This window comes from Mesoplodon densirostris, chromosome 1, assembly GCF_025265405.1.
Source record: "Mesoplodon densirostris isolate mMesDen1 chromosome 1, mMesDen1 primary haplotype, whole genome shotgun sequence".
In the NCBI taxonomy this organism is placed as follows: Eukaryota; Metazoa; Chordata; class Mammalia; order Artiodactyla; family Ziphiidae; genus Mesoplodon; species Mesoplodon densirostris.
In genome coordinates this window covers 52,111,704-52,136,833 of record NC_082661.1, presented here as the reverse complement: position 1 = coordinate 52,136,833, position 25,130 = coordinate 52,111,704, and the positions used below count along the sequence as shown (strand labels likewise).

At 48.8% G+C, this 25,130-nt stretch overlaps 1 protein-coding gene across 2 annotated transcripts in view; it reads right to left on the bottom strand.

Annotated features, from left to right (window-relative positions):
* The window catches only part of GRID1 (glutamate ionotropic receptor delta type subunit 1), a 680,012-nt gene that overhangs the window by 258,034 nt on the left and 396,848 nt on the right, over nucleotides 1–25,130 (bottom strand). For both annotated transcript variants that reach the window (XM_060080592.1, XM_060080683.1), the window contains exon 5: nucleotides 6,345–6,398. In XM_060080592.1, coding sequence (XP_059936575.1) covers nucleotides 6,345–6,398 — 54 coding nt within the window. The remainder of the gene's footprint in view (nucleotides 1–6,344; nucleotides 6,399–25,130) is intronic.

The window sequence follows — 25,130 nt, the reverse complement described above, 5'->3', positions numbered from 1 at the left end:
CAGTGGGCTACAGCACTGGCTAAGATGTGGTCCCTGTCCTCAAGGACTCCTCAGTGGGGCTGGGGAGAGAAACAAGTGAATCGATTACAATAAACATAATTGTTTTGGAGTGTTGCTAAATGAAATTTGCAGATGGTAAATGGTACAGGGACTTAATATCCGAACAGAATTGGAATCTTCAAAATGAAAGGAAGAAAAAAAATTAAATCTTTACCCTCCCTCTCTTCCTCTGTGCCACAAATAGAGATTTCTTAAAGCTATTTGATTCAGCATGCAAATCATGGTCTATTTATTCTTGTTTTCTTCAATTAGTATATTAGCATTTCTCTCCCCTACATTATGCATGTGTAGCCTAATCTCATTTTCATTTGCTTTAACTCACTGTGTGTTTGGGGGTAGAGATGGTTTGAAAGTCTAGAGTGATGTTCTCTGGACTGTTGACGGGAGTAGTCTCCTGTGGGGCAGGCCAAGGTCTGTACCCAGAGGGTCCTTATGGAATGTTGGTTGGTGGCAAACCAGTGAAGGTGATAAGGTGGGGGCCGGGGCCTGAGGGGCAACAACAGGAGAACACTCTGGGCAGAGACCTCTCCTATGAAGAGGTCCAGACACTGGGATGACCCTGCGCTTGGGGTGGCAGAGATGTCTTATGATACAGGCACAGCAGCTCTAGATGACAAGCAATGGCAGGAACTGAGACCAGAGAGGGCTCTGAAGTCAGCTCATGAACAGCCTCATAGACCACGTGGAGGAATCTGAACTCTATGTTATGGACCCTGGAAGCCCACCACCTGCCAAAGACCTATTCCAGCATACAGGTGAGCAGATGCCGAGAGAAAAAGCACATGAGTGTGTTTGAAACACAAATGCATGTGGCAGCCAGAGTGTACCACTTCATCCTTGGAAAGCACAGTATGCATCAGAGATGGAAGATGCCTGCAGGAGACAACTGTTTCTTGCTGTTTAGCTTATCCTTCCTCTTTGATCACAGAATCCTTTTTCCACAAAGCACCTACGAATTAGCAGAACATGTGTTCCCCCGAGCCCAGTGTGGAGACTGCTGCAGCAAGCCTGGCCAGTGCTTCCCCTGCCCTCCTCCCTGGCTGCTCCATCACCTGCCAATGGCCTATCCAGGGCACAGGGGAGCCTGTGTGCCCGAGAGGAAGAGCTTGTACCCCACAGGACTTGAAATGCAGGCACAGGAAAAGGAGATGCAATGGAACATGAGGTGCTGACAGAGGTAGCTCATGAAGCAGAATCACAGCTTTCTGAGTTCCTGAAGGATTGGGAGGTTATAAATGCCTCTTCCTCTACATGTAGGCAATTAAACAAGCAGAGTCAAGGTGAGGAAGGAAGCAGGAGGCAGATGCAGAGCAGGAGGCTTAACCCAGCACCTCCTCTGTGTGTGAGCCCCTCATGCTGGGGGCTCTAGGGAGCTTGACAGAAAGGAGGTCCAGCCCTCACTTATAGGCTGTTCGGGAAGCCAGGCACCTCCACCAAGGCCCCAACATAGCATAACTGGGGTGAGGAGTACAGGACGCCAGGAGAAGGAATAACCCTACTGGGAAATCCAGGAAGATCTTTTGGCACAGGCAACGTTTAGCAAAGTCTTGCAGGAAAGGTAAGTCCTTGATAGTCAGAGACAGGCATTCCAGGAATAAAGGAAAATCCTAGCAAAGGTCCAGAGCCAGGAGAGGAAAATAAATAGAGGAAACAACAAGTCACCCACTGCTTGCATGGATGAGCCATGGGAGAGTGGGCAGAGGGTAAGAAGTAAAAAAGCATGGAAAGGTGTGATGGGGTCATCCTGGAGCAGGTTCTGAGGAAGGGAGCAGGATGTGGGCTTTTCTCCATTGGCTAGGGAGCCAACAAATAGGATGGAGACACCAGTCCCTGGGATAGGAGCACTGGGTGAGAACCAGGTTAGGGGGAGGATCATGATTTCAGAGAGAGACGCACTGAGCTGGAGGTGGTCATGAGGCTTCCAAGTGGCTGAGTCCAGAAGGCATCTGGATCCGTGGGTTGGGAGCTCAGAGAACAAAGATATGGGATGTGGGGGTCATGGACATAGGCTGGCAAGGAGGCAGGGAGTGAGGGCCTGCCGGATGTGACTCCTCCCTCCTAGAGCCCACCTCTCCCTGGGCCCCTGCTGAGCCACAGAACACAGCTCAGAGCATCACCTGCTGACAAAACCTAAGTGCAAGGGTTATGCATGTGCTTCTGCATTTCTCGAACTATTTCCATCAAAGCTTGCTTTTGTTTCTACGTCTGGGGGAACCAGTCTAACCATGAGAGCTGTCCAGTAACAAATGGAGTGCTTCAAGTCCCCTTCACAGATGGTTCTGGAAGAGGCTGGAGAGACAGACATATTCCATAAAAGAATTTCCTCCAAAAAGTTCCCAAGAGGCCAGGCTATGAGGCAGATGCGTTCTGCCTGGACACAGAGCCTCTCAGGGAGGGCATTCTCCACTGCGTCCTGACTCCACCCAGCACTGAGGACACCTGTGCATCCCTGGGCCAGAGCCACGTGGACAGGAAGCTCTCCAGACCAGCTGATAAAGAGGTTCTGGGAGCCAAAGTCAAGTCTGACTGGTCCTGAACTGGTAGCTTCCAATGAATGACCCAGAGCTGTCCCCTCCATCCCTGAGCCTCCCATCTTAATTGTTGCCTTTGTCTTTTCTCGGAGGCTGGCTGGGAAGTACTATTCAAAGCAACTTGTTCTACCCTATCCTAAGTACATCGACTTGCCTTCAACCAAACCTTTTTTTTTTTTTTTTTTTTTTCTTTTTGCGGTATGCGGGCCTCTCACTGTTGTCATGGCTCACGGGCCCAGCCGCTCCGCGGCATATGGGATCCTCCCAGACCGGGGCACGAACCCGTATCCCCTGCATCGGCAGGCGGACTCTCAACCACTGCGCCACCAGGGAGGCCCCAACCAAACCTTTTTAAGAATCTACTCTTTGCATGGGGAATTGGGGGTTCAGTGGTGAGCTGGATTCTGACCACGTCCTCAAGGGACTCATGGCCTAGTGGCCACCTTGACTAATGTTCAAATTTGCTTTCCACACGTTCTTCTGAAGTCCCCATCCTCCTCCAAACTAACATGTAATTTAATCAATTAATAAAAATAGAGTTTACACCCCAAAGCACACCTGCTTGCCAGTGTCCCCACAGTGGAGCCCAGAGACCTGTAGAACTTGTCAGTGAGGCTCACATACTAACAAACCTTTCTCTGTATCCAATTACCCCTTCTCCAAATAAAACAGGCTTGTAACATGCAACACCAATATTCACCGGTGAAGGGGTAGATATATTAAGAAAACCACTGCATGAAGAAAGCAAACAAAAATATGTGCCCTTGGGCCTCCCTGGTGGCGCAGTGGTTGAGAGTCCGCCTGCCGATGCAGGGGATACGGGTTCGTGCCCCGGTCTGGGAGGATCCCATATGCCGCGGAGCGGCTGGGCCCGTGAGCCATGGCCGCTGGGCCTGCGCATCCGGAGCCTGCGCATCTGGAGCCTGTGCTCCGCAACGGGAGAGGCCACAACAGTGAGAGGCCCGCGTACCGCAAAAAAAAAAAAAAAAAAAAATGTGCCCTTGAATGTTTATCTTGAATCTAGGAAAATATATTAAGAAAGTCAAATACCGAGAGAGAAACTGGAGGACAGAGCTTGTAAGGAATGCGGGAAGCAGGGGGTGGAGCCGGAGGACTGCCTTGGAGAAAAACGTGGTAGGAAGAGGCACAGACCTGAGCTCATCTGATGGACTGAACTTCCTCCAGAGAAGTGGGGAGCAGCTCAGGAAGAGGGAAGATGGGGCCCCGGTGTAGATGCTGGATTCTGGAGACCATGTTGGAGCTACCAAATGCCTGCTCCTCTTTTTTTCCTATTTTATTTTTTCCTAGCCATCACATATGATAAATGGAAAAGCAACTGGGAAAATATTTGTCTGTGGCTCTTTGAATAAAGCCTGGAAATCTAACTGTCATAAGAATAACAGGACTTGTTCCCAATGGGGCCATGCTGTAATAGGAAACAGCAGTTCTGAATATGCCTAGCTCCTAAGGATAAGTCAATTTAGAGAACATCTGAGCCATTAACCAGAGGCCACACTGGGGTCTAAGGGTCAAAGCTTTACAAAAGGACCCACCTTTAGATCGCAGGCTTCAGGAATGTCCACGAGCTTTCACCAAGGCCAGCCCAAGAGTGTCCCTGTCAGTATGCATACCTGAGCCCTACTGACTGACCTTACTGAACTAGACCCTGACCACAGGTTAAGGATCACTGTCAGGGCCACATGCATGATGGTGTCCTTTGGTGGAAAGGGCTCTGGAACCAGACAGTCATCATACAGAATCCCAGACACACCACTCAATAGCTGTGTGACCTTGAGCAAGTGATTTAACCTCTTGAGCCTCCCTTTTCCCATCTGCAAAATGAGGACGGTAATAACTGACATACAGGGTTGTTGATGAGGATAAGGATGTTAACAAACACAAGATGCCCTGACAAGTGCTTGGCCTCCCCATAGAAAAGGAAACCAAGAAAGAGGGAGGTCACTTCTGGAGGACACACTTATCCCAGGGACAGTCACATGACTGGTGTGCCAGCTCACAGTGCGGTGCACTGATGACTGGGGTGGAACACAGCCATCCTCTTGGGTGAGGCTGTTCCAGTGTGACTCTGACAGGTGGGCCCACACCTGATGCCTCCCAGTGGCACTAAGTAAGTCCTGGGTTCCAGCTGCCCCAGCAATGCCCTGGGAGCACTTCACATTGGCTAGTGTTAACCCCAGCCCTCGAAAGGGAATAAGAAGGACAGACAAGAGGGCCCTGGGAGTGGGTCGGGATGTAGGGGAGGAAAAAGGAAATAAGTTAGAAATGTAAAAATAGAGCACTTTTTGAAGACTGGCAAGAGAGAAACACTGGCTATCCAATTTGGAGGAGCCGCCCTAAAATAAAGCCAGCACTAGATGTTTGCCTTAAGTGGTACATAGAATGCATCCTTCCCCCAAAACCAAAGAAACCTATAAGGACGATGGCAAAGCGCAGAGGATCAAACTTCCCAGGGACCATGGGGGACTCTGTCAGGCTCTGAAGAAAGGGGAGGCGGCTGTCATGTCCCTTCTCCTAATCACCAGCACAACCATCCGCAACCCAAGGGAAAGGGACAGTTACCTCGCATGTCTCCCACTGGCCCGTGTAGACGTGGCGCTAATAAGATTTGAATTTATGGACAGACCTCGAAAAGTGGGCCTTGCAAGCAGTTACTATCAGGTACTACCTGAAAAATTATAAAATCAGCCACCCCAAGCTCTTTCAGCCATAGTAGCACTGAGCCGATGAAGAAACACACATCATAAAAGCATAAATTACCTGCACAATAAACCTTGCATCTTCTAGTATGTGGCCATTAGAAATCAATCAGTTAATTTAGGAGCAACGGAAGGCCACAGGGCTGATGAAAGCCCGTGCCAGGAAGCACTTTCTAGAGTCAGCTGTTAACAGCTGGCTAGGGTCACCAGGCTGCCCTGGTGGGTGCTTCCTGAATGGATGTGCGGGCAGAGGGCATGGCATCACAGGCCACTCCCGTGTAATGTTTGCAGCGTGGAGGTGTCCAGGACAAGTTACGGTGTAATTGGTGGAGAGCAGACCAGGCTGCAGTGAAACCTTGGTGTGCCCATTCCTCCCAGGACCCAAACGAGTGGAATGGCCAGTCATGGGAGAGATTTCCCATTTACCCCCTTTAAATGGTTCCACTGAACCGTGCCCTGACCAGCTGCACGGGGGGTGTGCACACACATACACATACACACACACACCTATACACATACACATATACTCATACACATACTGACATGCGCACATACACTTATGCACACACATCCACACTCTCACAAATATATAGTTACACACTCACACCCATGAACTCTTATATACACACCCTCACACAGAGTCACATAACACACATACCTTCAACCTCCTGCAGGAAATGCAGCCTCCATCCCCTCTGCATTCCTTTGCCCACCCCCTCTGCACCCCATTTTCTAACCCGCCCGCATCTCTCCGGTCTCTGACCCCTGACTGGCGACCTCCCCTCACCCTGTACATCTAATGCCTGACACCACTTCTCATTGACTCTTGACTTCCTCCTGGACTCAGATCTCCACTCTTCCCCTGGTTTCCACCTGCTCCGGCTGAGTATCTTGGCAAGTTCTGTCTACCTCTCTCACCTGTTGTCTTGCACGGTGGAGCCCTGGAATCTATTCCAGCACCAAGGATCACTCTGCACTTTCCCAAGGGGCAGGGGCTCAGTGCAGGCCACGCCCCTCACCATTCTGGGGCTCTTACCTCATTCACAAAGACCCAGTGGCTGTCCTTGGAAGCCAGGTTGGTCTCCACGGCCTGCAGAGAGAGAGAGAGAGAAAAAAAACATGACCAGAAGCAAGCCAGAAGCTGGCAGATGCACAGGATGACTGCAGAGACGGAGTTTGATAAACATTGTTTCTGGAAAATTTTTTCCGCACAAAACACGCTGTCCCCCTGGGGCCAGCTCTGGCTGCCTTAGCTACAAGATGCATCATTTGAACACGGGTATCTGATTTCCTGCTGTTCTTCGGAGCTCTCATGCGCCAGTCCAGTTCCAGTAGGCATCACAGGGCCATGGGCGGGGACATCCTCCCATCTCTCCTCTTGCAGAATGCCTGCAAACACCTTTCTGGAGGGGTGCTCACGGGGGGGAATGTCTCATTACTGCCTGAGGCTACAGAATCAGGAATCTGGAACAAGGGACTTACAGCAGCTTGTCCAGCCTAGCTAAACAACACCCAGGAAGATGGCAGCTCACAGCTGGGGCTCTGAGCTGCCTTGAGCTCTAAAGAACCCATCAAGGACCCTAGAACTGGCTCTTTTTTGCTCCAGGGTAGTGACCCCCATCCCCGTCATTCTCTCTTAGAGCATTTTGTTCTATTTTTTTATAGCACTTGGCGTATCTGTACTTGAATAATTATCAGCTTATTTATTTTTTATTATCTATCTCCTTCACCAAGTTGGGGGTCTCCATGAGGTCAGGGGCCACATCTGTGGCTGTCACATTTGTGTCTCAAAACCTTACACTATAACCAGCACATAGTAGGTGCTCAATATATAAATGAATATTGTTGTTGAAGATATGAAGGAAGTATAGGAGGGCGAAGCAGATAGGACCCAGTTACTTATTTTGTTTCTCATATGTTTTCATGAGTGCTCTTTCCTTTTTTAATTGGAAATCCAACAGACTGAAAAAGAGGAGGAACTGATAGTTTTCAAGCCTGTCCTGTAAAAATACTCACAGTTAGCACGAGCCAAATACTGCTGAGTGCCAGGCACTGTTCCAGGCCATCTACGAACCTGGGAGAGAGCTCAGATTGTAGTCCTCTTTTATTTTTACTTTTTTTGGTATTTTTAATGTAATTTTTGTCACTCTTTTTATTTGCAAAAATACAGAAAAATTAAAATGTTCAAAATTATCCCATAAACCTGCCCCATTTTTTAATGCACTAAAGTAGTGAAAACACCCCATGTATCCCTCCAAATTCATCCCCCAGAGATTGTTCCAAATGGCCCCTTCCAGAAGTTTTCAGTCACACCTGAAAGTATATATCTACATACACTTATCAGACAGATGTTTTTATTGAAATGGGATCATGAAATACACATCAGGTTACAACCGTCATTTCTGACTTAGTGTATCAAAAATATCTTTCCTCTTCAGTACACAGAGATCTGACCCATTCTTCTTAACAGATGAGTCACAGAGTGGTAAGGAGCCTCCCTGCTCCAGTAACCCAGGGGGCTGGGGGTCTGTGCTACCCCTTGGGGGGTTGACTACTGGGCCACCCTGCATGATAGGGGGCACTCCAAACTGGAAGCGGTCATAGAATGGGACAGTGAAAACTGATGGCCAGTTACAGTCACCAGGGACAGTGTAGGTGAGCAAGAGAGGCTGGAATTGCTCTTCGCAGCCTCTGAGAGTTGACTTAGCACCAAAGGCTCCTGTACTCAGGGGAGCAGATATCAACTCAATATAGAAAAGAAGTTCCTGACTTTCCAAGGAGTTCAAGATGGAATGGGTTGCCGCAGGAACAAGATCTCATTGTGGAAATGCCTGCATGGAAGGCAGATAGCAGGGCCATATATGGTATGTAAGTATCAACATGGAGGTTGACCACAGGTGAGGGGTAACACACCATCATGCACTGGCATTCTGCAGCCATGAGTCTCAAGTCTGGCTGCATGTAAGAACCTCCTAGGGAGCTTTTAAGAATGCAGATCCTGGGCCGCACTCCTTGGATTCCTCACTCACTGGGAATAGTCACGTGCCTGACGTGCTGTGTGGTTTCAGAGCTCCCTGACTCTTAGCTTCTGGGGCTGAGAGCTCTACTCTAGAATGTATAGTTCTGTGAATCTGAAGGTATAGGTGCACCTGTACAGGTGAGAGGTCCTCCAGTGTCCCCGCAGGAGCCAGCAGTGCAGAGGGCCTGACTCAGTTGCCAGGACATCCCAGGAAGCAGGTGGGAGCCCTGGCTACATTAAGGCATCTTCCCACCTGGTCTCATCCTCATGTGTGGAAGATAATGATGGAAAGAATTGATCAGAAAACCCCACAGGACAACTGGCCAACTTTCCTGTCCTACTTTCCCCCTCACCAGTTAGCAATTAGCTAATTTGTTAAGCCTCTTTTCCCCACACGGAGATAAACAGCACTTGGCTACAGCCTTTTCCAGAGGGTGCAACTCCCACAGAAGCTGAGATAGATGGTGAGGAGAATTGACTGCAGATTTAGCAAGACCACCCCTCCCCCCTGATGGCTGGAGAGCTGCCAGCTCCGTGGGCAGAGCCCTAAATGTTCCCAGCCCAGTGGACGTGTCCCCTTCTAAGTGCTATCCTTTCCCTGTTCCTCCCCAGCCACGTCTGAGGCAGGTGGAGGCCCCCAAGACATCCCTTTCATCTCAGAGCCAGCAAGGTAAGGAGGGGGCAGGCAAGCACAGGACGCTCGAATCCCAGGTCTGCCTCTGCTTAGCTGAGGGCTCCTGGGTGAGCTATTCCACCTCTCTGAGTGGCAGTCCCACGCATACAGGGTGTTTGGAGGCCAGCAGTACTACTGACCCTCTGCCCTGGTCCCCCTCAAATCCCATTAGGAATTCGGGGCCCAGTGGCTCCCCGTATGCGTTCATTGCCAATGGCAGGCACTGTGGCCAGCTGTCCGAACCTTCCTTGGCACTCGGGAAAATGTACACCTCACCAAGGACTGAGGGTGCCATATATCCAAACCCCAGCCGCCCCGTTCCCTGATGGGGACTGCTCAGAGCGTGAGCTCAGCTGTTTCCGGATCCCCTCTGCGGGGCTAGCCCACGCGACTTCGCTCATGCACCCTCGCTGGCTGCTTTCACTTCCCTGTTCCACGTTCCCACTCCCCAGCCAGGTTTTTTTTTTAATTCCCCTGGGAACACTTCGTACTAAATCATTGTCACACACACTCTTGCCTCAAAGTCTGCTTCAGGGGACCCAACCTGAGACAAACACCTCCTATCTTAAAGTTACTGTGAGAATTAAATGAAATTACGGGTGAGGCTTCCAGCCCAGAAAGAAGCTCACTATGGATGATCAGTGAACACGAAGGCCCTCCCTACTCCTTCCACTCACATCTCCTGCCTGGTTGTCCTTCGATGGTCTCTTTTGAACGTGTAGAAGTGGGTAATCTCTCATGTGTTCCTTCTTTCAGTCAACAGACGGCACCAGACACACACAGCAGCCGCCCTCACTCTCCTGCATGCCGGTGTGAGCCGGGAGGCTCGTCCATGCCGCTGTGGAGCCAACAGACCAATAACAAACACGCAGGTATGGTCAGCACTGCCTCCTCTAGGAGTCCACAGACCCTTCAGGGCAGCACAGCGGGGCCTCTGCTCATCCCAGCCACGCTGCGGGTTCACCACTGCAAAACACCGCTGGCATCTGCAGAGGAGTGCTGGACCAGCCAGACAAATAAGGGCAGGCCCTTCATTCCATGGGTAGGCAGGGCGTGGAGCTGGCCTTCTGCTCCGGCTGGGCTCCTGGTCACTTGCTCACTGCAGGTAGGGAGGCTGGCTTCCTGCAACCGGGCTTCTCTCCTGGAACGGGGCACCATGGCTGTGAAACTCCCCACTAAATAACACAGTGGCAGGTGGTAGAGTCCTGAGCAACTTCAGGAGCTCCGCACAGACCCTGGAAACTAGGTCTCAATGAACCCAAGGGATGCCCACAGTGGTGCAATGCCTCGGCACAGCACAGGCAGCCCTGCTTAGGTCATTGCTGTGAGGCCCTGAAAGGCTATGCCAGACCATCAGAACCCAAAGGCCTGACTCCTGGGGTCCCTCAATAGAGTGGCAAGTGGAGAACTTTAGAAGAAGAACTGAGGAGGTAGGAACTTCTAAAGAATCATACTGACTCCTGTTTTAGCCCCTTTTGAATAGGAGACCCAAAATGCTTCAGGTGGCATGTAGCCCAGGCTCAGAGCTGGGATGGTGGACAGAGACAGCCAGTGGGAAGGGACATCACTTGCAGAGGCAGAACCGGACATCTGCCCTTGTTCTGACACCCACATACCACCCGTTTGAGAGGTAAGTGCACTGTCATAGGTAGACCCCTGTTAAAGGAAGCGGAAGGCAGCTGTTCTTCCCAAACCCACACCTGGAGGAGGGAATGTGTCCCTTCGTCCGTGAGCAGCAGCCCCTGTCCGAACCTCAGGGTGCCTTTTCCTATGGCCAGTCGCATCTATGGAGCCAGAGTATAAGTGATGCAGGACACACCATCCCTGCAGGCTTGCCAGGTGCCAGGGGACATTTAGATGCCGTCCTGAACACCCAGCCACCTTGATCCCACAGTTTCCACAGGGAACTAGAGGCAGACCAAACCCCAGCTCCTGGCTCCCAAAATGAGAGCAGCCCCTAGCACTGCCAGGAATGAGATGTGTGGGGCACCTCGCCTGGAAGGGGCTGGGACTACGTGGAAGTGAGGATCAGTGCTAATATGCAAACATCTGGATGGAAGCAGAGAAGACAGGAGTTCTGAGGGACCAGAGGAAGCGTCTCCAGCCTGTTCCCTTTCCTCTGTGTTCTCAGTCTTTCATGCAGAACCAAGTTGCAGCCATTTCCAAGGGCGACAAGAGCCTGCTTTTAACAAGCACCAGCCAGATACTTCAATACAACCCGTCCACTTGACAAGACACAGGTCTCGCTTGGTTCACAACACCCTAAGGAGCCAGGTAGGTTCTCATCCCCATTTCACAGCCGAGGAACTAAGAACTAGATCTAGACTCAGATCTTGCACAAGCCCCTCTGTTAGTAGAGACTGGATTTGAACTCAGGTCCATCTGTCCGCAAAGCCTATGTTCTTTTCCCTTGATAATGCGGCTCCCTAAAAGGCCTGGACAACAGTCAGAGCAAATGTACGAGCCTTTGAGCCTGGCCCTCTGACTATGGAAACAAAATGATCTTTTTTTCGTATCTAAGAAAACGCCCTTACTAGCCGCAGTGCCTTCCTTCCCAGGTTAACTTATCCTCCTAAGTATGAGACCATTGTACCACTTGCCGTTCTCAAGTCTGAGGCTGTTTCACTTGATCTTGGCCTCAAGGAATAGTAAACGGAGTGGAAAAAACCTCCACGTGAAAGCCTTCCAGCAACATCCCTGAGGATTTATTTTACAAAGTGCAAATGCCACTGACTATTCATGTACGTGTTAATTGTTGGCCACTTATCCAGCATCCCCCCACCCCCATCCCCACCCCCACCGACACTGGGAGCCTGAGATAATGAAAGCTTGTCAACGACTAGCATCTTTTTAAAACCCCAACTCTAACATTTCAGAACATTCCCCCCATGGAGCCCTGGGCCTGGCATTTTCCCAGGAAAGATACTGAGCTAACTTTAAAGACCCACTGCTGCCTTTGCAACAACATGCTATTTAGGAACAATTCTCTCTGTGCAATGTCACCCCTCTGAAGCACGAGGGAATGCAATGCCCCCGATTTACAAGGAAGGGGAGTAGCTGATAGCGAGACTACAGACAATTTCAGGAGCCCATTTATAAGGAAATCAGCAAAGCAGCCGCCATGAGGCCCGAGTTTCAAAAGATATGCCCAGAACCACCATGAGGAACCCCATAAAGGGCAGTTATCACTAGGTCAGGCCACACCATGCTTCCCAGGGGCTGCCTTCTTGGGAAAAGGGCCTGAACTTCTGGCTCAGATACCTTCTGGCCCTCTGTACTCCAGCCTTTTCTCTAGAACCTCTTGGAGCCTTCCTTTCACCAGAAAACTGCCTTAAGGATCTCCCCCAGTCTCCCATGGCTCCTACTTCTGGCTCCATCCTTATTCCTAGAGCTTATTGGGGAATCTTGGGCCCTATGTGCGTCTCTTTTCCAGTTTCCTCTCCCAGACCCTTCCCAATAGATGGCACCTCCTGACCAAGTGTGAGGTTTCTATTCCCACCTCACCCATCATTCTGCTAGAGCTCCCTTGAAGCCCAGGGCCCTCACCCTTGGTGGGAGCAGGAAATTCAGCCACCTGAGCACATGTGTGTGTGTCGGGGGACAGAAGGGGAGTTTGCTGGAGGATGGTGGAGACAAGGAAATCACCCCAGCTACACAAGGCCATCTGGGGAAGGTGTGGCAGAAGTAATCTTGCATAGCTTCCAGACATAACTCTGGGACAATAAGAGGGTGTTTTTGCTGAGAGAGAGCTGAGCCTGTGGCCTGAGAGTTCAGGGAACGCTCTGGCTGGGAGAGGCTGGATGGAGGTGAGGGTTGCTTGCAGGCTGGGTCCAATCACTGACACTCACTGAACAACTCTGCCACCTGACCCGGAGCTAAGCCCTCTGCACATGAAACTTCCCTGAGTCTCACGACAGCCCACTGACAGAGGTTCTGAGCCTACAGACGGGGAAACTTACCCAAAGTCTCCCAGCAAGTCAATGCAACCGAGGCAGCATAATCAAGCCTTTCAGATGCCACATCCCAGGCACTTTTGAGTGTATCATGCTGACTCAGGGACCAAACAAAGACAAACTCATTCTTGGCACTTTTTGTGGATGTTTAATGAAAAACCAAGAGTTGAGCTGGAAGACGATGCAGACAGCAGTGAGGCTTGGCGTGTGGAGCCACAGGGACTTCTGTGAAGTCAGGTCCTGGATTCTGGAGTTTCCTGCCACCACCCCTCCCAAGAACCCCTGGGTCAGGTGGTCCTCTGGTTGCCAAAGGGTTTCTGTATATGGAGAGCAGCTTCCAGTCCATCACCAAGAGGTGAGCTCCTTACAGGCCGAGGTCTGGTGCAGTTACCATGCAACCCTGGCAGACAGTGAACTTCAGAAGATGTCTATGGAAGAAATGAATGGTGGGTTCACACGCCTGCATATTTCCCTGGTGCTCAGTATGAGGAAGGTCAGGGGCATAAAGAGGAAGCCCAGTACAGTGCAAAGGAATACTGACCTACAGGCAGCCATCACTCTGCACAGTAGGTACTGAACTAATGGAAACTCACGCATGAGGGGCCTGTGTCCTCGCTTCCCCCGGCATCGATACGCACTTAATTTCCAGTTAACACTGTGTTGTGCAAAGTAAGTCCTGCCTGTATTTGAAAGTAGCATCCTTTTTCTACACATCTGTGAGAACCTGAGAATGAAGTGAAGTGAATGTGAAAGGTGGATAAATGCGAGATATTGTAACCTTTAGAAGCTGATGCCAACATGATCAAATTTTAGAGCTTTTTTGTGGGAATGTAATCGTTTCTTCATTTGTGCCGAGTTCTTTTTTTTTTTTTTTTTTGGCTGTGTGGGTCTTCATTGCTGCTCATGGGCTTTCTCTAGTTGTCTGAGCGGGGGCTACTCTTTGTTGCGGTGTGCAGTCCCCTCACTGTGGTGTCTTCTCTTGTTGCAGAGCACGGGCTCTAGGTGTGCAGGCTTCAGTAGTTGTGGCGCATGGGCTTAGTTGCTCCGCGACATGTGGGATCTTCTCGGACTAGGGCTCAAACCGGTGTCCCCTGCATTGGCAGGCGGATTCCTAGACACTGTGCCACCAGGGAAGTCCTGTGCTGAGTTCTGAACCTCCTGATGAAAGTTCCCATCTATCCTGCTTAGCAACACAATAAGTTCTGGACTAGTTTGGTCCATCGATGGCATTTAAAAAGAGGGCCTCCCTGGTGGCGCAAGTGGTTAAGAGTCCGCCTGCCGATGCAGGGGATACGGGTTCGTGCCCCGGTCTGGGAGGATCCCATATGCCGCGGAGCGGCTGGGCCCGTGAGCCATGGCCGCTGGGCCTGCGCATCCGGAGCCTGTGCTCCGCAACGGGAGAGGCCACAACAGTGAGAGGCCCGCATACCGCAAAAAGGAAAAAAAAATAAAATAAAAAGATATTACCATCACACCTGAGAAAGAGTGTTGTTCATGAGATTTGTTTCTTACACTTGCTTTGATCTCAGAAAAACTATTATGTTGCTATTGGGAAATAAAAGAAAGCATAACTGACTAAGTACATGTAAAAATCTGATGGATCTAAACAATTTCTAGTCAATCATGAGACCTCGCTGCCCTCAGTCCCCACTGTTTACCAAGTTTGAGATAAACAGCTCTTCCAAACCACCTTCCCACTTTGTACAGAGGGCAGAAGGGCCAGCTCACAGCCTCTGGGGGATGAAGATTCATTACAGATCATTTGTGGATCCTTCGGATGAAACAGAGACAGGTTCCAGGGCTGTACAGTGCAATTGACTGTAATACAAAGTGAGAATATGCTACATGTGGACAATTTATGAGGAAGCGTTAATATCAGCAGAAAAATGAAATGGGGTCTGCTCGCAGGCACGATCGGTTTAATAAGATCAACTTCGAGAAGTGAAGCCAGGCAGTGCCGATGAGTAGAAACTGATGGATACTTGGATTTTAATCAATGGTCCATAATTTCCCTGCCACCTGGAAGGCAGAGAAGCCAAATAAGGCCCTCTATGTTCTCACACTCACAGACACCCAAGCTGTTCTGATGGGAGGGAATGGGAGCCGGCTTTTCTGTCCATCTTCTCTGATGGAACAGAAAGGTATACCCAGACCTTGGCCACATGGAGGCTACCACACAATCATTTTGGGAGACTGGGGTGTACAGTAGAACAAATGGCTTTTGAGCTTATTTACACCTGCTCTGGTTTGGTGAGAGCAGCCGCCAGTCTCTGCAGTGGGCTGTGAACAGTCTCACCACGTGGTCCCCGAGGGGGCAGGGGACACTGCTCTTGGGTGGCAGGTGGCTACATTGAACCATTTCTCATACACTCTGCTGTCCAGCTCCAGCTTCAAGCGATTTTCAGATATAAGCAAATAAAAGTCTAAAACTGATTAGAAATGTTTTTTTCTCCCTCCCACGGGTATTTGCACATTCATACTGGAGCTTGAGCCGGTGCTGTGAGCATCCAAAGACTGGCTCTGGGGACCCACAGCATCAGATGCTGCTGAAGGAGGGGGTGGGGACCGTTTGGGGCAGAAAAGTCCCTCCTAGTGCCACTGGGTCACATAATGCCTCAGAGGCCTGCCCCCCATGTGTGGCTGTCAGCCCCAGAGACCAAGGACCACAGCAGGACGTCCACTGGGAAAACAACAACCCTGTCTCTGCTGCTCAATTAAAGCATCATCGTTCAAGGTTAATACCGCGACCCCTTCAAATTGTGCCAGGCAAGCCATTTCTGCACACGTATCTAATTCCTTTCCTCAACCTAAATTGTTTTTAAAAGATGGAAGCGTTTGAATTCTTTTTAAGGCAATAATGTTGAAAGTAGCAATTCTTTACCAAGCTGATAAGAGCTGTTGGGTGTAATTTGTGTTCTTTTTTATGAGCCTGACTTTTAGGGACAATGAAATAGGAAGAAAAATCTCTTCTTTTCAGTTCTGGAGACAAGAACCACTTCTTTCTCTGGGTGCTGGGGAGGAGTTCCCTGGCTCAGGAATTGTCAGGAAACAAGTCACTGATCTGTGACACAGGAAAGCCAGGGAGACACTCTGTGCTGGGGTGGGGACAGGGGGCTGGGGAGCTGGAGTATAAACGGCTGCTCACTTTGGGGCTCACTTGGACTCTGGATCCCCTGAAAATGATTCAGAGTCCATGGGTGGAGCTCCGAGGTCTTGGGGAGTAAGGAAGAAAGGATGTGGCAAACTCAGTGAAAAGGAAAGAGGGAGGAGGAATCCACAATATAAATTCTCACCAAATACAAAGCCTCTGTACAGTTGGGGCCCAGACCTGGGCATGGCCAGGAGCTTAGTTTTTACGCAAAGTCCTCTGAGCCCAACAGTAAAGCCACTGTCACCCTGCATTGTGCTGCAGAGTTAGATGTAGAAGCCAAATACTCCTGTGCTTCACCCTCGGGGGTGTGGCCCACATGCCCCACCCTCCACCTCTACTGCCTGCACAGAGGACCTGGAAAGGCCCTACCCATGGGGTGGCATCATTTGGAGAAAAAAAACTCTCTGAACACAAGGCTTCCAAGCTCAGTACCTGGAGTGGAAAAAACAATGAATTTACCACTAATCACATCCTGCAACCTGCCTTGATCTGAGGCACCCCACTGGTTTCATCTACTGATCTTGGTATTAGGCATGACCTTGACCCCCAGGGCAATTTTAAACTTTAAGCTCTCCAAACATTCCTATTCCTGTGGGTGTGTGCATACACAAATATATATACACACACACATAAATAATTGTACTTCATTCACTTTGTGGGGGGAAATGGGGCACAAATAAAAAGAATTAATATTAATGAATCAACAAACAAAAATGCCCAGCACAGTCATTAGCTCTCAAAAATTCTTGCCTCAAATCCACACTTGTCTTTCCATGATTTTTCATATGGCCTCCAAGGTGCTTATTCTAAAATGTAAACCTCAATCTACATTGCCGCTAATTCTTGCAACAATCATGGAAGGTGATCATTTATGATCCCCTATTAATAGAAAAAGAAAGTGAAGCTTACAAACTAGTATATAACTATGTGGTCAGCTCTTTGGAGTCACAGACAGGAATAGCATCATCTGTGCCCAGGTGGGAGAGCCCAAGGGTACAGCTCAAATCATGATGGCACGAGACAGCCTGTCCCCATGTCTGGACTAGCCATCTGTCCCACCAGACTCCAAGGACAGGGAAGCTCATGAGGGGCTCAGCCCCTCCCCTGGTGGTCATTCAGTGTGGGCGTGATGCATCTTGACTCTGTCCTCCCTGGTACCAGTTGGCCATGGCCCAGGGAAGGGCCAAGTGCTGGCTAGTGTCCGGCTGGCAGTACAGGGCCCAGGGGAAGGGCCATCAGCACAAAGCAAGAGGCTTCAGGCTAGAAAGGGACCCACCCCATAGGCCTCCTGAGGAAAGAGCAAGACATGATGGAGGCCCCAGGGAGGATAGCAGGATTCTCTGACTTGTCCACTTCATGGATTAACGATGGAAAAGTCAAAGAAGCAGGTGTCACCCTCAGGAAAATCCATGAGCAGGTGGGAGGGAGACAACAGCAGGACACACCCACCCATTTAGCAAGCACGTCCTGGGCTCCTACTAGGTGCCGGGTGCTAAGAAGGATACGGCACATGGAGATGAGGCAGTCTTGGGCCCCATCCTTGAGTAACTCCAGCTGACTGGGAGAGACAAAGCCACAAAGAGAGAGAATTCCACTAGACCAAGGGAGAAAGTGCAGTGATAGAGAGGCTTTCAGTGAATCAGGAGCCAGATACCAACTTTTGCCTGGCAAGTAGAAGCCCCCTGCTGGGGGTGGGTAGTGGTGGGATGGGAGGGTCTTCCAGTCTAAGGAGACAGCATGTATAAGCCTGGAGGTGAAAAGGGGCATTCGGTTTGTTAAGAATGGTGGTTGAGTCACATCTTCACATCTTATGAATAAGGATTTGGTTCTAAGGTTATTAGATGAGGCAAACATCAATTATAATCAAAATTAGCCGTGGAGATTTCTTAGCTCATGGATATAGTACAGAAAATATAATTTGTATAAAGAACCCTGTAGCCGATCCTCTAACCTTTATTCATCCATGTTTTTCCACGGTGGTCCTCAATTAAAGCTTCATTGTCTTCCCTGAGTGTATTGACTAACCCATCTGCCCAGCCCTGGAATGCCATGCACCCCACCCGGCCCTGTCATGCCACTGCGCTATCCAAAGGGCCAGATGAGCACCTCCTCTTGCCTTGCGAGTTAGGATGGTATATGTATGGTCAGATCTGCATTCCAGAGAGGTCAGACTGGCCATGTGGAGAAGCCCTGGAGACCACACACCCATTCTTTCCAGCAGGTTCTTTCTCACTATGTCAAGCTTCTCTGTGCCCAGGGCCTGCTGGTGAGGCAGTCGTGGCATTGTCTGGCCCAAGTACCTTATCAGCTGGACTTAAATGTGTGTGGGAACCATCCTCACTGCTGGTCATGCTGTGGCTTCAAATTAGGGGTGTAAGGGCCAGTAGCATGAAGCATGAGTTATGGACTGAAATACTGCCAGGTCCCAATCAGCAGGGCCTTATGCTATGCAGTGGAGCCTGGCTTTTACCCTGTGAAGTGGGAGCTTCCAGATTGTGTTCTATGGAATGGAAAAGGCTTAGGAGATGCGAAGTTCTCCTGTAAAAAAAAAAAAAAAAAAAAAAAAAGTCTATGCTGAGAAAGTTTGAGATATACTGTATTTATAGCTCTACCTTGAAGAATCACAAAAGGACACTAACAGAAATGTCCTTGGAATGTTATGGGCTGAATGGTGGCCCTCCATATTCATAGGTGGAAGCCCCAATCCCCAGGACCTCAGAATGTAATTGTATTTAGAGGCAAGGTCTTTAAAGAGTTAAGTTAAAATGAGGCCATTGGGGCTTCCATGGTGGCGCAGTGGTTGAGAGTCCGCCTGCCGATGCAGGGGACACGGGTTCGTGCCCCGATCCCGGAAGATCCCACATGCCGCGGAGCGGCTGGGCCCGCGAGCCATGGCCGCGGAGCCTGTGTGTCCGGAGCCTGTGCTCCGCAACGGGAGAGGCCACAGCAGTGAGAGGCCCGCGTACAGCAAAAAAAAAAAAAAAAAAAAAAAAAAAAATGAGGCCATTGGACTTCCCTGGTGGCGCAGTGGTTGCGAGTCCGCCTGCCGATGCAGGGGACGCGGGTTCGTGCCCCGGTCCGGGAGGATCCCCCATGCCGCGGAGCGGCTGGGCCCGTGAGCCATGACCGCTGAGCCTGCGCGTCCGGAGCCTGTGCTCTGCAGTGGGAGAGGCCACAGCAATGAGAGGCCCGCGTACCGCATTAAAAAAAAAAAAAAAAATGAGGCCATTAAGATGGGCCTAATCCAATTTGACTGGTGTCCTTATAACAAGAATAAGAAACATGAGGGATGCAAGCTCACAGAGAAAAGGCCATGTGAGGACAAAGAAAGAAGGCAACCATCTACAATCCAGGAAGGGAGGCCTCAGGAGAAACCAACCCTGCTGACACCTTAATCTTGGACTTCAAGCCTCCAGAACGGTGAGACAATATTATGAAAACACTGTTCCCTACGAAGCCAAGTAGTAGACTGTGATTATAGTATTTTCTTGGTTATACAACTTCTGCTTTTCTTGCATTAGCAATTACTTTTATTTGTATTTATACAAGTTCTATAATATATTTGTCCAAATGCTCAGCCATACAAAAGCATCGCTCAGTTCCCTTTCACCCCAGAGACAGCCTCTCAGAGCCCTCTCTCCCCTGCTCCTGTATGGACCCCTGCTCTCCCGCTGGATGACCAGAGACTTCCCTGAGACTTTCCTATCTGTTCTTCTGGCTGGATTCTCTATACTTGTTATTACTTACTTCTATCTTTTTGGTTTTTATTTTCTTTTTCTGAAGCTCATCCTACAGCATCTTCCTAAGAAAAGGTGCATGGGCTGTAAATTTTTGAGTCTATGCATGTACAGAAATTTCTTAAAAAATTTTTTCTATCACATTGATTGATTGTTTCACTTACACATAATACGGTAGTACTAACTCATCCACAAAAATAGTGCTTCTCCAGTATCTTCTTGCATCCATTATTACTCCTAAGCATCCCGATGTCATTCTGATTCATGTGCCCTTTATGTCACCTGCCCATCTTCCTCCTCCCCTCCTCCTCCTCCTTTTCTTCTTTCTCCCTCTCAGTCTCTCTCTCTCTCTCTCTCTCTGCATCCCTTCTTCTCTCTCCCTGGTGCTCTGAAACTTGCCATTGAAGTACCTTGATGTGGGTGTTCTTTTCCTTTATTTTGGCTAAGAGATAAATGGTTGATAGGACTTCTTAGTCTGAAGACACATTCCTTTTGTTCCAAAACATTTTCTTGTCTATTTCTTTGATATGTGCCTTGTCTCCATTTTTATCTGTTCTTTCTCTAGGATTTCTGTTAGAATACTGAACTTTCTAGAGTAAACCATTCATTTTTGTCAAGTTTACGCTCCAATTTTATACCTCTTTACTTTTGATCTTACTTTCCTCAACTCTAATATTTCTATTGGACTTTAAAAAATTCAGTTAATTTATTTCTTTCGCCTTCAGTTGCTATTTTGTGCTCTCTGTTCTTCTACATAGTATCCTGTTCATGTCTTAAGCAAAAAATATTTTTAATCTCTTTAAGATTATCAGTGATATGGTTTTTGATGTTTTCTTCTGTTCCCTAAACTAAGTTTGGCCCTGGACTCCTTTTTCATATTTGTTTTGTACTCTCTCTTTCATATGAGACATTCCTCAAATGCATAATAATCCCTGGTTGTTCTTTCATGTTTAAAGTGGGGCATTTGCAGCATCATGGATGCAACTAGAGATTATCATACTAAATGAAGTAAGAAAGAGAAAGACAAATACCATATGATATCACTTACATGTGGAATCTAAAATATGACACAAATGAACCTATCTATGAAACAGAATCACAGGCATAAGAGAACACACTGGTTGTTGCCAAGGGGGCGGGGGTTGGGGGAGGGATGGAGTGAGAGGTTAGGGTTAGCAGATGCAAGCTTTTATGTAAAGAATGGATAAACAACAAGGTTCTACTGTATAGCACAGAGAACTATATTCAATATCTTTGATAAACCATAATGGAAAAGAATATTAAAAAATAATGTATATATATGTATGTATAACTGAAGTACTATGCTGTACAGCAGAAATTAACACAACATTGTAAATCAACTATACTTCAATAAAAAAATAAAGTGGGGCATTCAAAAGCTCACTGAAGGGCATGAATGTGGCTTGTGGATGGATGGATTGGTGGGCTTCCCTGCTTTTGCACTGGAAGACACCTCTCTCCTCCACGATTTCAGCTCCTGGAGGTCTTTTCTCCAGTTCAGGTTCTCCAGAAAAGATTCTTCCAATAACCTGCCTAAAGGGTATCTTCCAGCTGCTGGCATTCTGAAATCAGGAAAAGGAAGTAAAGGTCCTACTACTCTCCATGCAAATCTCTGCTTAATTTCTGCTGGTTTCTGCCACCTGCCTCATCCTACTTTCTGGGGTCTCTGGGTTCTAAGGCTCTCAAGCAGGTAGAACCAACTCACTTCCCATGAGCATCTTTATCGTCAGGCATTGAGGTTGTAACATCCTTACCTCAGCTGAATCAGTTACCCTTCCTCCACCCACTCTCTACTTTCCAAAAACTAGCCCCAAGATCTCACCAACTGTTGTCTCCTCCCATGTAGTCTGTGACCTTGTGGGTTTTTAACATTTAACTTTCCTGTCATTTTAAAATAGTTTGAGGGAAAGAGGCATTAAACATGGGCAACAAATCAGAATTGTCTCATCAATCAGAAATCAATAAAACTGAAGTCAGTCAGAGGTTAGTAGGTTCATTTTATGCTCAAGATAACTAGAGTAGGTTTTTGTTGTTGGCAACTGAGCACACTGATCGATCCAAGAAGGTTGTTGGAGGGCACAGTAGGGATGAGCATGGCCTGTGCCAGGGCTCATGAAAAAGGGCAAGTTGCAGGCAAACCGAGAATGAAAAGGAACATCTTTTTTCTGCAGTTAGCCTGGAAAGCTAGCTGAGAACCCAAACTCCAAAACTTCTCATGAAGAACTTACTTTCATAAGCTTTGGGAGGGTAAGACTGCCTACCCAGACTTTGGGATGAGAGAGGGACAGCTCTCTTCTCTGCTCTATCTACAGCCCCTGGAGGCTGTTTGGGGCAGTGTGTTCTTTGGGCGATCATGCAACTGAAAAGGTACAATTTCATAGAGAATTCCTGATCAAACCCACAAGCACATTTTGGGCTCATGCTCTGTTTATCACTCCTAGAGGGGAAGGATGTCAGATTCTTATCCAACAACTTCATTCCACAGCCCATTTATTTATTTATTTATTTATTTATTTATTTATTTATTTATTTATTTTTTGCTGTACGCGGGCCTCTCACTGCTGTGGCCTCTCCCGTTGCGGAGCACAGGCTCCGGACACACAGGCTCCGCGGCCATGGCTCGCGGGCCCAGCCGCTCCGCGGCATGTGGGATCCTCCGGGATCGGGGCACGAACCCGTGTCCCCTGCATCGGCAGGCGGACTCTCAACCACTGCGCCACCAGGGAGCCCCACAGCCCATTTAAATAACCATACATCAGGCAACCCAAGGTAAGGAGACCATCAGCAACCTCAGGAATGACATGATATCAATCGGATGTGTGTGAGATCTGGGGATTTATAATAGCCTGTTCAAAGGAATAGTTCAAACATACTGGCTCACTTTTATCAACACATCTCTCTAGAGGAATGAAAGATTTAAGAATCTGTAGAATTCAGGAATCTGGACTCCTTCAACATAAATCCAGGCTGAGGGTTTCCTAGGCATGTCCTTGACGCTGAAGGCAATAAGGGAAGCCATGGACGATGTCTCTACCCCAATCAGACCGGTTCTGTTGGGAAGACAGGTATGAAGAACAGATGTGCATGCAGCCTGTGGATGGATGAGCTGTCTCGAGGGTCCTCTGACAGGGAGATGTGAGAGCAGACGTGGGAAAGGCTCCTTGGAGGGACTGGGCTGGAAAGGTGAGAAGGTTCCGATAGACTCAAAGCAAGAAAGAAGCCATAGGTAGGAAGAGCGAAGATGAGCAAAACGGTGAAGGCAACAGAGTGCAAAACATGCCCGTCCTCAAAAATAACAATAAGGATACAGACAAATGGCTCTGAGTTCAAAGTGCCCACAGTATGCCCCAAAATAGTGGCTTGAAGGACCTCTACTGACAGAGACAGAAAACACAAGGAAACCACAGCAGAGATAGTCACTCACCTGGAGCACGTTCAACTGAAAGGATGTACCACCAGGCCAGGGATGGGTCCAAGCTAGAGTCTGGGCAATACCTTTGAGAGTCTAGATTCACATGTGTGGCCCCTGCACCATGCACATTTCAGGGTGTACGTATGTTTCCCTCTGGGGCTAAGATTTCTGCAAAGCCTAAACTTAGGGCTTCTTTTCTGTCTCTAGTACACGGTACGCTATATTTACATTAACAAAATCCTATGTTCTTCTCAGAAAAAAACACTTCACACATCACTTTCTGCACAAGTATGATGAAAAGTATTTCTTTTTTTTTTCTGAATCCTTTTCTAGTAAAAATTTGTGCGTCTTTTAGAGCAGAAAATGCAGTTAGTGTGAACAGGGCACTGAGAAGCCCATTCTGGCCTGGATATACACAGGCAGATGGGAGGCCAGTGAGGCTGGCTGCGGTCACTGGCCAGGCCTGGGCCCGAGTGCTGGGCAGCCTACCTGTTGCAGGAGGGCCTGGTGGGAAGGGGTTGTGCAGAGGCTCCTGTAACTCCAGGATCTGGTTGGCGAACACTGGTCTCCGCCCACAACTAAGTCCTGGGGACCGTGGTTCAGATAAAGCCACCTTGGAACTTTAAGTCTTCCCGAGTCTTCCTGGCTATTTTCACAAAGATGAATTCAAAAGTGAGTTCATGTCATGGAGAAAAAGGTTGGGTGTAGACATCAGAGAAGTGAGTTTACCAAAGCCTAGAGGAAGTGCATCTAACACTGAGTGTGTGCCAATCACATGCTGGGTCCTGGCCAAGTGCTGTACATAGATGACCTCACTGGATCCTTACAACAGCCGTCCCTCCTGGCGGTACCATCATCCCTATTATTAAAGGTGAGACAGTTGATGTCACGTGACCCGCCCAAGTTCACACAGGAAATAAGAGACTGAGCCAGGAGAGGATCCCAAGTCTGTTAGCGGCCAAAGACCCCTCAGTCGCTTCCTAAAGGAAACCGAGGCAGAGTGAGAAGCCCCGGAAGAAGGCTGGAGAGCCTCAGAGATGGAGTTCTGACCTTGGAATCACAAATATCCTTCCCCAAACCTGCCCCATTGTGGGAGCACAGGGAGCTCTGAGAAGGATGCATGGGGCAGAGTGTCAGCCTGGATCCCCACGTGCCCCAGAGCTGCTTTAGAGTGACCAAAAAGTGGCCGTCTGCCAGGCCCAGTATGGACGGACCACAACTCAGCACATCTGCTTACTAACACTGGCCAAGAGCTGCTGGGACACTAGACGCTATTCATCACGGCCAACTACAAACAAAGCAATATCGATGCACCAGGGACTGTACTAAGTATGTTCCATGTATCGATTCCCTTAATTCCCTCAGCAATCCTATGACGTAGGTACTATTATCAGCCCCATATTATAGATGAGTAAACTGAAGCACAGAGTGTTTCTTTAACTTGTCCAAGGTAGCAGAGCTAGACAGTAGTAGAGGCCCAAATACAAACCCAGCAATCTGGTGCCAAAGCCCAGACTTTAACCATTCTGTACACTGTATCTCCTATACCAAGAACTGCTCTGAGTTTGGGCATGCCTGATAAATACCCACAAAGGCCTGTTAGGTGCCAAAGCCACTGTGTGAGCTGGGAATATGAACATAACTGAGGTCATGCCCACCTTTCAGGATCCCACCATCTTCAACACAGACACATAACCAGGTATAATGAGGTGGGGGCTCTATGGAGGGGAAGGATGCACTGGGCATTAGGGGAGCATATTGAAGGGCACCTAACTCAACCTCAAGGAGTCAGGGAAAGTTTCTCGGAACAGATGATGCTGGAGCTACATCTTAAAAAGGAAGCAGAAGCGAGCCAG